This window comes from Palaemon carinicauda, chromosome 5 (assembly GCF_036898095.1).
Source record: "Palaemon carinicauda isolate YSFRI2023 chromosome 5, ASM3689809v2, whole genome shotgun sequence".
Classification (NCBI taxonomy): Eukaryota; Metazoa; Arthropoda; class Malacostraca; order Decapoda; family Palaemonidae; genus Palaemon; species Palaemon carinicauda.
Genome location: NC_090729.1, coordinates 42,115,118 through 42,126,872, shown reverse-complemented (window position 1 = coordinate 42,126,872; position 11,755 = coordinate 42,115,118). Strand labels below are relative to the sequence as shown.

The 11,755-nt window shown below is 33.0% G+C and overlaps 1 protein-coding gene across 1 annotated transcript; it reads left to right on the top strand.

The window, feature by feature from the left end:
- The first annotated feature begins 736 nt into the window (after window positions 1–736).
- LOC137640859 (uncharacterized) lies at window positions 737–11,460 on the top strand. Its single transcript, XM_068373321.1, has 3 exons — window positions 737–749; window positions 10,011–11,116; window positions 11,275–11,460. The coding sequence occupies exons 1-3, from the start codon at window positions 737–739 to the stop codon at window positions 11,458–11,460; spliced, it is 1,305 nt and encodes a 434-aa protein (XP_068229422.1).
- The last annotated feature ends 295 nt before the right edge of the window (window positions 11,461–11,755 follow it).

Genomic DNA, 11,755 nt, shown 5'->3' with positions numbered 1-11,755 from the left:
CTAGACCCACTCACCGGAATTTGGGTTAATGTAGAATTCGATTTATACAATGTTCTTGTATCTGTAAAGCAGACTAAGTCTTTTTTCCACAGTGCATACATTTATTTATTTTCGTCTTCCATGGAACGCAGTGTCATTTTTAGAGATTTATTTTCTAAATATTTTAAGTAGTGGTCTTTGTAAGTTGTCTGAAAACTACTTATTTTCTGTTTAAAAAGTATCTTCTTATCTAAAAAAGGCAAAATCGTTCTTCACCTAATCAATTATAATTGCTAAACCATGTCTCTGTCATAGCCCCGTATACCTGATTCCTATGGCTTGTTGGTAGTTTATAAATATTTTTGTCTTATTTGCCTTCTGATACATATAATTCTATAGTTGGCTGAGTGTATGTGCCTAATTTCTATTGTGCCATAAGTAGACTCTGTGAATATTGTTTCTAAATAAATATTATCTATTCAATTAACATTTCATACGATAATATTGTAAGATATGCATCTCTTACTTGATATACATTTTTATGAAAGAATCTTTTTCCATATTTACTTGGATAATAATTGTCAGTGAAAGATCTCTCTCTCTCTCTCTCTCTCTCTCTCTCTCTCTCTCTCTCTCTCTCTCTCTCTCTCTCTCTCTCTCTCTCTGAAATACATTTGTTGACAAAAGTCTCAATCACTACTGAAATCAACAATGTTTCCATGAAAAAAGAAAAAAAAAAGAAAAAGAAATAAGCGGCATGGAAATGAGTGGTAAGTTTCGACCAGCTCACTTCAAGATTTTATGTTTTACTGCTTATACCCTTTAATTTATATTATATTGAATTAAATTTTGCGAGTGCACCATTCAGCAATTAGATTAAATGTAGAATTAATTGCGCGTGAATAAAAAATAATTTTAAAGACAAAGAGGATTTAACCCTTTAATATTTTGATCTAAGTGAATAAATACTCGTTGTATCGTTATACCTTTTGTTTGTTATAGATGTACATTCTATTTCTTTCTTGGAACCGTAATATTTTCAAAAGGCCACTAGTTAAACCTAGTTTTTTATGCATTCTTCTGATGATTACATCTCCAAACAGTTCTTCGTTTGTTTTCGTTCTTTCCCTTCCTTTCACTTTTAGCTTAGAAATATTGCAGTGCTCAAGCAAGAGAACTATGAAACAAAACATGTGTATTTTGTCGATACTAATACACAAAACTAGTTATTTAATCTATTTCCTAAACAAAGAAAAATTATATGCTAAAAAGAGGAAAACTGGCTGGACAGTAGTACAAGTCCTCTCCTTAGTGTTCTGTTTCGGTAAATTATAAGTAATGGGGCACCAGGGAGAAAACATCTGCGGAATTTACCATCCATGTCTTCCTTTGGCTCTTTTTAAATTTTTTTTTATTAAAAGGAAGAAAGTAATTTTAGATTTAGAACAAAGCTGTGCAATTTTACGATCAATCCTTCTTTCAAGAAATCATGTAAGCTTATTCCATTGAATTATTTTTTTCCCTTTACTTATCATAATAGATGGTAGTAGAGGATTAAACTGGATTGGTGATAGGAATTTGGCAGACCTAGTGTATGCTGCTGATGATAATAATCTTAATAATTTCAACAATTTTAATATTGATAATAACGAAAACGACGATGACTACGACAGCGAAGCTGGTTAAAGGGGGGGTCGTTGATTCTTCAGTGGTAAATATGGTTGACAAATAAGCATTCATCAGTTTGGCTTTTTCCAAATCATTTGTTATAAGATTTCCTTCCGAGTCTCTTAATGGGCTAACATTGTTTTTGACTGTGATAAAAATGTAATTTTTTTTAAACGGATAATTCCCTCAAATATTTTCATCAGGTACAAGGCTTTAATATAAAGTGTTTTCTGGCCTTAAAAACGAACAACACAGGATTTGCAATGCTTGCATACCAGAATGCATGAAATATCATATAAGGTTGGGCTGAAGAAAAATAAAAGAAAGTCAGAGATGATGAGAACAGGGTATGCAATGGAAGATGAAATATCATTGGACGGAGAAAGGATTAATGAGGGAGAATCATTTAAGCATTTTGGAACTATGATCTCTCATACAAAAAAAGCAAACCAGACAATGGCTAGGATAAGTAAAATTTGGAAATCAAATATCCTGAAATTACATATAAAACTCAAACTATATATCAGTTTAGTGATATCGGAGTTACTCTATGGGCATGAGTCCTAGTATGAGAGTATAAAACTTTGTGAACTAATGCGACAGCTGTTCAAGAGACAAATATATCTTCTTGATTTTATTATAATAAAATAAGCTGAGATAGATGCTACAACAATAAAAAGATACATTTTTATATAACGGTCGTAATAGACAAGATACTGCAGGAAATTAAAAAAAATCAACTAATGAAAAAAAAAATGTGATATTCCCTAGATTTTATAGGTTTGGGTTTTTCCTGCTTCAGGAGATTAAAACCCACTTTGTAAAGTTTTCTTTCAATTGAATGGGGTTTCTTATACTTTATTCCGATGACACTTTTAGTAAGAATGATAATGTTAAGAATATTATTATTATTATTATTATTATTATTATTATTATTATTATTATTATTAATAATAATAATAATAATAATAAAAAATAATAATAATAATAATAATAGCATATAAAAGCTAGACGACAATGCCATATTCCAACATAATGAAAATAGAGTAAACTATAATTGTTTTTATTATTTGGACCTCCACAACCTAAAGTTCTCCTTTGAAATTTTCCAAATTCTCAATTTAAATCATTACCTAATATTCACGTTTCAATCACTTGTAAAAAATTGGAAATATCTGAATACAGAGAATACACAAAGGGCTAACGTTTTTAAGCTAATCAAAGTATTCTAGAAATAGAATTCACAATATGCAAACACATAAATTCATAATTACAATAACAATTAGATACGCGTGAAACTGTATATGATAACAATAGCAATATAAAAAATATCATTAAGCAAAAATGTGACGTTTCAAAATATGAATTCATCGCAGGTGGATTCTATTTCTTGGATAATAAAAGACGGAGTGATCTTTTTTGTGAATTGACCCTCTTTTTTTCCAGGAGAGAGAGAGAGAGAGAGAGAGAGAGAGAGAGAGAGAGAGAGAGAGAGAGAGAGAGAGAGAGAGAGAGAGAGACTCCCACAAAGCGAGTGAGACCTCCCTGGAGTGTTATGCCAGATAAAAACATAAATGAGGCCCTCCCGTTTTCACTCTTTTCAAATTCACTTGAAAGCCGCCTAATGAGATGCTAATTATGGGATGTTAGGACCCCAGTCACCAATATCCTGATCTGAATTTTTTTTTCCAACAGGGTCCTCAAGGAATTTTACACTGAGATTTATGGTAATTTTTCTAACCGTTATTTTCACGTAAAATGAACTTTGGCCTTTGGGGTTTCTAGGACAGAGTACAGCGTTTTCTTTAAAAATGCCATCATAATAACATTTAAGGAAAACAGGGCCACAAACGTGATGGAATTATCATAATATTTATTTTCATGTAAACTGTCTTACCCCACCACCCACAAAATAATAACGATAACCCGCAAACTCCTTTTATAAGATGACATTAAAGGGAAAAGTATTATTTCGAAGAAAAGAAAATATCTATTCACCTTTTTATTATATTACTATAAAACAGTAGTTGAAATATTCAGCTATTAAATAACACAGTTATGGTTAATATGACAATCTTTGGCAAATGATAACAGGAAAAAAAGATTAGCCTCTGAATATAACTTAGAAAAAAAAATATGATATCGTGGAATATTGAAGGGTAATATCTGGACATTTTAGTTAGGTTTTGTTCCTTGTTCTTTCCAGCGATGCCTTTCAAAATATGACTGACCTCAGGACCCATTACATCTGAGTCTATTCTGGACAATCAAACCAAAAGCAGAACATTATGATAATCTCTGCTGTTTTAAACGTGATAATCTTTATTGTAATAAATGCCAGGTTAATCCATTGGGTACAATGATCCCCAAAGGAGATCAACAAGAAATTGCCAAATTATTTAAATGCTTTATGTCCCATTTCAATGTTATTGAAACATATGGAGTAAACAGTGGCGTTTTCACTCATATAACTAAATGTTATGGAGTTGCATCATAAATGGGTAGAAAGCTACAATTATTCAACTATTTGGAAACTACTAGGACAAGATTTCTAGCCCAATTTCATTATATATCTTCGAACGGTCATGTGTGTTTGACGGGAAAAAAAATACAATAGTCTTATATCATATTTGTTATTCTTTCATAATAGATAGAGTACTTGTATATCATCATATACACTATAGTAATTTTTTTTCCTTTTTTAGCGAGGCATATTTGCACAAATTCACAGGGGAGCCCTTTTAAAAAGCTCGCAAAATTTGCTAATAGCTGATTGGTCGGAAGTATTTTTGTCCGAGGACCATGATTGTTTTCAAATGATTACCAAGTAATGTGAATCAAAACTAATTAAGTAATCTAAATTTCTCTCTTAGATATAGGTTCTGTCAATAAATAATATCAAATAAATAGATATATTATTAAGTATCGTGATGGTAAATCTAAGTTTAATAACAACACCCGCCGAAATCAACGACAGGAGCTTGTTTTCGGATACACGCTGCATAATTTTGTTACTTTTCACATATTTCAACACAAATTGAGACAAATTAAACTAAAAATAAAGAAAATCATGTTATCCTGAACTTACTTTGAATACCAGAAACTACTAAAAACGTGTAATTGATAAAACTAACTCATGGTGAAAATAGCGGTTCGGTTAAGACTCTCATAGAGTGGGTCCTGGGTAAAACGACTATTCTAATATCAAACACCAAAGAGAGAATGGAAGGGAGATTGTAACTCGGCGGTAAAGTTATGAATTCGTTTAATGTGATTTTTATGCAATTTATGCAACACTATAATATCCTCAAACCGAAAATGTTGCTATTAATAAAATCTAAACCTTAAAAAAAATAACCCCTTTCTAAACGGACTTACATCATAGGTCTATGATGTACAATAAGCTGTATAGAAAGGGTTTTCTATTTTTTTCGTAAAAGTTTAGATTCTAGTGTATTGTGTAAAATGTGTAGCTTGTACACATGCTAAATAAATCAGTGATGTCACTAATGCATGCATGCATATGTGTGTGTTCCGACATCATGACTGACGTGTCTCTCTTATCCCTTTTTATACGGCTTACATCATAGGCCTATGATGGAAGTCCGTATAAAAATGATTAGTTATTTTTTTCGTAACGTTTTAGATTTTAGTGATTGTAATATTTTCGGTTTGGGGATACTGTAGTGATTCATAAATTGCATAAAAATCATAACTAAACGAATTCATAATTTACCGCCGAGTTACAATCTCCTTTCCGGGTGTTTGATAATAGTATTGTCGTTTTACCCAAGACCCACTCTATGCGAGTCTTGCTTTAACCGAACCGCTATTTTCACCATGAGTTAATTTTATCAATTCCACGTTTTTAGTAGATTCTGGTATTAAAAGTAAGTCTATAATAACATGTTTTTCTTTATTCTTGGTGTAATTTGTCTCAATTTGTGTTGAAATATATAAGAAAAAAAAATATGCAGCGTGTATCCCGAAAACAAGCTCCTGTCCTTGACTTCGGAGGGTGTTGTTATCATATTTAGATTTACAATAACGATACTTCATAATATATCTATTTATTTATTATTACATATTGACAGAACCTATACCTAAGAGAGAAATTTAGATTGATAAATAAGTTTTGATTCACATTACATGGTAATCGCTTGAAAACAATGATGGTAATAGGACAAAAATACTCCCGACCAATCAGCTATTAGGAAATTTTTCCGAGCTAAAAGGCCACCCCTGCGAATTGGTGCAACTATGCCTCGCTAAAAAAAAAAAAAAATGACTACAGCGCTCATATCATAAAAACTTTTTTTACCATTATCCCCAAAAGGCGATCATGGTAATAAAGGCAATCAAACTGAATTTCCAATTAGCTACCTATTGGCAATTGGCGAATTATAGGTATTTTGTTATGAAATTTACCTATCTAATCTTGGTTATAATTTCTCACGATAGCAAGCATCCCTTGTTAGTAAATAATGATACTTTTTTCAGTTCTAACAAGGTTATATTTCATGTCAGTTCAACTTTTGTAACTCACAAAGGGTGGTTTTGTCTGCATTTATTTTTGCTACTTTATTCCCTTGAAAAAAATGCCCAAACCCTTAAAGACATTGAATATTTAGTGAATAATCCTTGCTTTCACGAATATTTTGATAATGAAAATTAACCCAATCCTGGCTTTTACGAATATTTTGATAATGAAAATTAACCCAGTGATATTATTGTATTACCACCTGATAAAGTTGATGTTATTTTTCATGAAAAAAGATATTGACGAGGATAATTTCATTAAGTAGAATGTTGCTGAAGTACTAGACATATAAAAATACATCATCATGCAAATAATGAAGCAGGCGAGAAAGATCTACCAATAACTACTGATGCTCCAAATAAAAAGAAAATAAAATCAAACTCTGCCTGAATAAAGGTTGGTGAAGATTTTTATGTTGACAGGGTTGACAAAACCGAAATAAAAAAAGAGTTCAAAATATAGAAAAGGACTTTTAAGATAAAACTCCAGTAGAAGCGTTTGAATCATTATCCGATGATGCTATAAAACACACTGTGCAGCAAAGTTTGGTCTATGCCAGTAAAGAAAAAAAAATCTATTAGTGTGAAGATGAAGATATAAATGACAGATTTGTTAGAAAAGGTTTTAGCAAGAATAGAAGCCTTTAGATAAAGAGGTACCATCATTTCAATGACAACTCGACCTTAGGCAGTAACGAACCCCCAAGATCCTTCAGCATTGCTCATGAATGAAAAGCTTTCAAAATTTTAATGTTTTCTAAAATGCTGAATATTGATAAATAAATGACCCAGTGCAATAGTCACCACTTTATGAAATAGTTCATACAAGGAAAGTCCATTTGCTCTAGTTACAAAAACTGTGCTATTTGTTGTTTTACAAGCTACTGTTGCAACTTTCCCCTCTATAAAGGAGAGCAAGAACAGCCTCTGAAGTAAATGATCTAGGAGCTACAGTGGTTTTGAACAAAGTTTCAAAAGTTACAGCAATGAGTAACCATATTTTTTATATTGATAATCATTTTAGTTGTTTCCAACCCATGAAAATGTTGACAGAGAAACATGTTTCGGCTTCAAGAACTGTTCAAATTAACGTACTAATAGATACCCTCCACAAGCAAATGATAGGCTTTTATGTTTATAGGTATAAAAAAAATGATGTTTTAGCAACTGTGTGCAGATATAACAATAACGTGAAGCTACTGTCTAACTAAAATGGACTGGATGATCAATAGGTATAGGATGAGGATATGGAGTAGTAAATGGTACTTTCTCATTTTCACCAATAGCATTGACATGACAGTTGTAAATCCACACATCTTGCATTGTAAGGGGAATGATAAAATCCTGTCAAAGAAAATTTGAAGAATAATATTACTGTGCTACATGAGGACCTCATCTTTGACGGATCTAAAGAGATCTAGTCAACCATCGGTGACATCACTCAGCAAGCAAGCGAAGAAGCGTATTCCGAAAAAGATCAGACAAAGCAACACAGGGTATCATTTGGAATGAACTGAGATGGGAAGAGGAAATTTGCTGACTAAAAATTGGACATTAGAAAACAGTGCAGCAGATGTGAACTGTTTTCCTGAATGCCGTCAATAAGTGATCTATAATAGCTTAACATAAAATCGTCAACTTCACTTCTTGTGAAAGGAATAAATATTCATTATTATCGTTTTTACCTATTACTTGGCATAATTGTAACACATTTTCTTCTATAAATGAATAAAGATTGATGTGGCCTTTCATATTCTTTGATCCCTGATCCCCATTTGGCTCTTTTTATAAAAATGCCAATAACTTAGTTATCGTTTATATAACAAATTGATTTGGTTTTAACATTCACTGTTACTAATTTTATGTATAATGACTAAATATATTAAGAAAATAAGGGCACTAAATGGGTTGATATAAATATTATCAAACTTTTATATCCAAGAAAAAGGGTATATAAATACAAAAATATAGTGTAGCTAAGCTATCTATGACGTACATTTATCCATTTCTTGTAGGCAAGAAACTAATCGGCTTATATACTGATGACGTTAATAAGAAAGAATTTTTTTTTTTTTTTCAACAGTAGTTGATATATTACTTTAACTGTGATTTGTCATTAGTAGATAAATTGTTCGGCATTTTTTAACATTAACCAAAAAATTTCATTATTCCCTTTCCCTAAATTAAAAAAAAGGGAAGAAGAAAAAAAAAGTAATACGTGAACTTTAATAACCAATACCAGATCAAGGATATGCTCACTCTAATTTTTATTCCGGAAGAAAGATGACCTTCAGAAGGTACTGAGGCATCAACAGCTTAAGGTATTACATTATACTTTGAATGGCATCATTAAGGCAAACTGGCCTCATTTACTTCCAATTCCAACTAGCTTGAGAATTATGTTAATAAGATGGAGAGAGAGAGAGAGAGAGAGAGAGAGAGAGAGAGAGAGAGAGAGAGAGAGAGAGAGAGAGAGATTTCTATTTACTAGATATTAATATCTACATATCTGTTTTGTCCTACATGATCAAATTGTTTGTTTGCTCTTCCTCTTCTCTCTCTCTCTCTCTCTCTCTCTCTCTCTCTCTCTCTCTCTCTCTCTCTCTCTCTCTCTCTCTCTCTACTACGCAAAGTAGCCTACCTTCTAATTAGTATCCTTATCCTTTCCAGATTATATCACAAACTTCGCTGCTTTTGAGCATATTTTTTGCATTCTCAAATCTTGCATCTCCAAACATTCTTATGCTTTGTAATGCTACAAACTATATAAAAAAAAATAAGATAATATTTAAAAAAAAAAAAAAAAAATTAATAATGCGAAAAAAGTTTCCCATAAATAGTAAGACGATCAGAAATTGGCCTTATATAAAGGAAAAGTCTACAAATTTTATTTTGAAACATTTGTTCCTTCATGAAATTTAATGACATGAGATCGAATTTATTATTAAATATAACTTTGGATCAACAAACAATAAACATAGAGTATACTTAAACACCGACATGGGCCTTTGTTAAAAAACGGCAATAATTATATAGTAATACGAATTCTCGAAAAATGACTGATCTTATCTGTTATCCTTCCAATCATTCTTCTGGAAAGAGTCACTGCCCATCGGGCATCATAACAAGAGCTGCAATGAAGACTAACCTTTTCTCAATAGTTCTATCATAACTATATTCATTTGATGCAGTCACTCTATAGTGTGATACGCTAACTTCCTCCAAAGATATTGCAGAATCTTTAGGAAAAGATATTAACTAATCTTTGACATACAACTCTGGTATGTCATAATTATTTTACTAACTCATTGGATAACATTTCCTAAAACTCAGGCCTCCTCTATAATATAAAATATATTAAAAATAAAAACATATTAGTTTGTTTTATAAATATCCTTGTTGTGCTATGTTACCATACATATCTCATTGGTTCTGGCGCGAGCAAATAATGTATATTAAGGTGCATATCTTGATATCATTACACAATTTATTCCAAGAAACAAGTGCTCGTCTAATTTTAAGTCATCTTTGGAAGATTTCTAGGTGAAATATAATACATCATCCACCAGTATCGTGTGACCTAGAAACTGAAGCGATTCCTGCGAGGATTGCAGGCAAAATGACACCCTTTTATATGTGGGGACTATATTCATGATATGAGATTTTCAGTATGGATTTGGTTACGGAAATCCTTTCAGTTTGTGGGAAGCTTTTTTTTCTACTATCTAGGTACGTGATTTTTTATTTCTGAAATATCAGTTGATGAGCCCAAGGCTTTCAAGGATATTGATTAAAGCCATAAACACAGTTTCATTTATACACAGGGCCGAATTACCGCATAGGCAAACTAGGCATTTGCCTAGGGCCCCGCGCATTTGGGGGCCCCGCGATCCAAGGGGTTCAGGGCTCATCCAAGACTGCGCACATGGTGCAAGTGCAAAGGGGTCCCTACCTTAAAAGTTCAAGTGTTTTTAGTTCGGAAAACAATGTTAATTTCCTAGGGATCATAGAACTGTTAGCACAATTCGATCCATTCTTAGCAAATCATGTGTCACGCCTTGGGAATGCAGGAAGAGGCACTGTATCTTACATGTCATCTAATATTTGCAATGAATTTATTGAACTGATGACTAAGAAGGTCCTCAATAACATCATAGCAGCTGTAAAAGCTGCAAAATACTTTGCAGTAAGTGTAGATTCAACACCAGATATTTCACATACAGATCAACTGACATTCATTGTTCGCTTTGTCTACTCCAGTGGTAAGCCTGTAGAGCGCTTTATAAAATTCATTCCTCTTTCAGGCCATGATGGAGAAACAATGATGAATGTAGTACTGGATACTCTGCTTGAACATGATCTCTCTATTATGGATTGCCGGGGCCAGAGTAACATGCAAGTAACATGTCGGGTAAATATAATGGATTGCAAGGCCGTATCCAGCAAATCAACCCACTTGCTGAATATGTGCCCTGCTCAGCACATTCTCTTAATCTTGTTGGTTCATGTGCTTCGGAGTGTTGTGTTGCTGCAGTTTCATTTTTTTGGACTTTTACAAGCACTCTTTAAATTTTTCTCTGCTTCAACGCATCGGCGGAGTACACTCAAGTCAACCATTCATGGAGATGTCATCAAATCATTATCAACAACAAGGTGGTCAGCGCAGCATGATGCAACCCATGATTTGAAAGACAGCTTTGCTGAAATACGTTCTGCTTTGATCCAAATAGCAGAGGATGAAGACCAGACAGCAGCTACAAGAAGCGATGCAGCCAGCTTAGCATCAAAATTGGAAGATTTTGAATTGGCCTTACTCTGTGTGCTTTGGGACTGTATACAGGAATGGTTAAATGCCACGAACAAGACACTTCAGAAAACTGAAATTGAAATGGCTACTTCTGCTAACCTATACGCAGGCTTAGTGGAATTTGTAATCTCACTTCGCAATGATGAAGCTTTTGAATGTTTGAAGAGAAAGCTAAACTGCTGGTGAAAGACTACAGTTACCGGGCTGATCATCAGCGGTCAAGGAAGAGGAAACGCAATTTTGAAGAGCCAGACAATGAAATTGTATTGCTACCAAGGCAGAAATGTAAGACAGCTATATACTTCGTCATTCTGGATTCACTGATTACAGAATTGGTGAAAGGAAAAGAAATCTACCAGAATCTCAATGACAAGTTTGGATTTCTGCTCAAAATTACTACTATGCCAGATGCAGAATTGAGAGAAGCTGCATTACAGTTGCAACAACACCTTTCAGCAGATGTTTAGGACACGTTTGTTGAAGAAATAGTTCATTTTCCTGGTTATATGAATCATATTAAAGCTCCACCTGAAAAATGTGCGCCCTCAGCTGCATTGAAACATTTAAGAAATGCAGGTATCTCAGAAACCTTCCCTAATGTTGACATAGTGTATCGCCTTTACCTAAAACATCCAGCTACTAACTGTGAAGGAGAACGTTCATTTTCTGTTTTGAAAAGAGTGAAAAACCAGCTCCGTTCAACAATGAGCTAAGACAAATTGTGTAACCTAGCCTTGTTGACCATTGAGTCTGGTCTAACAA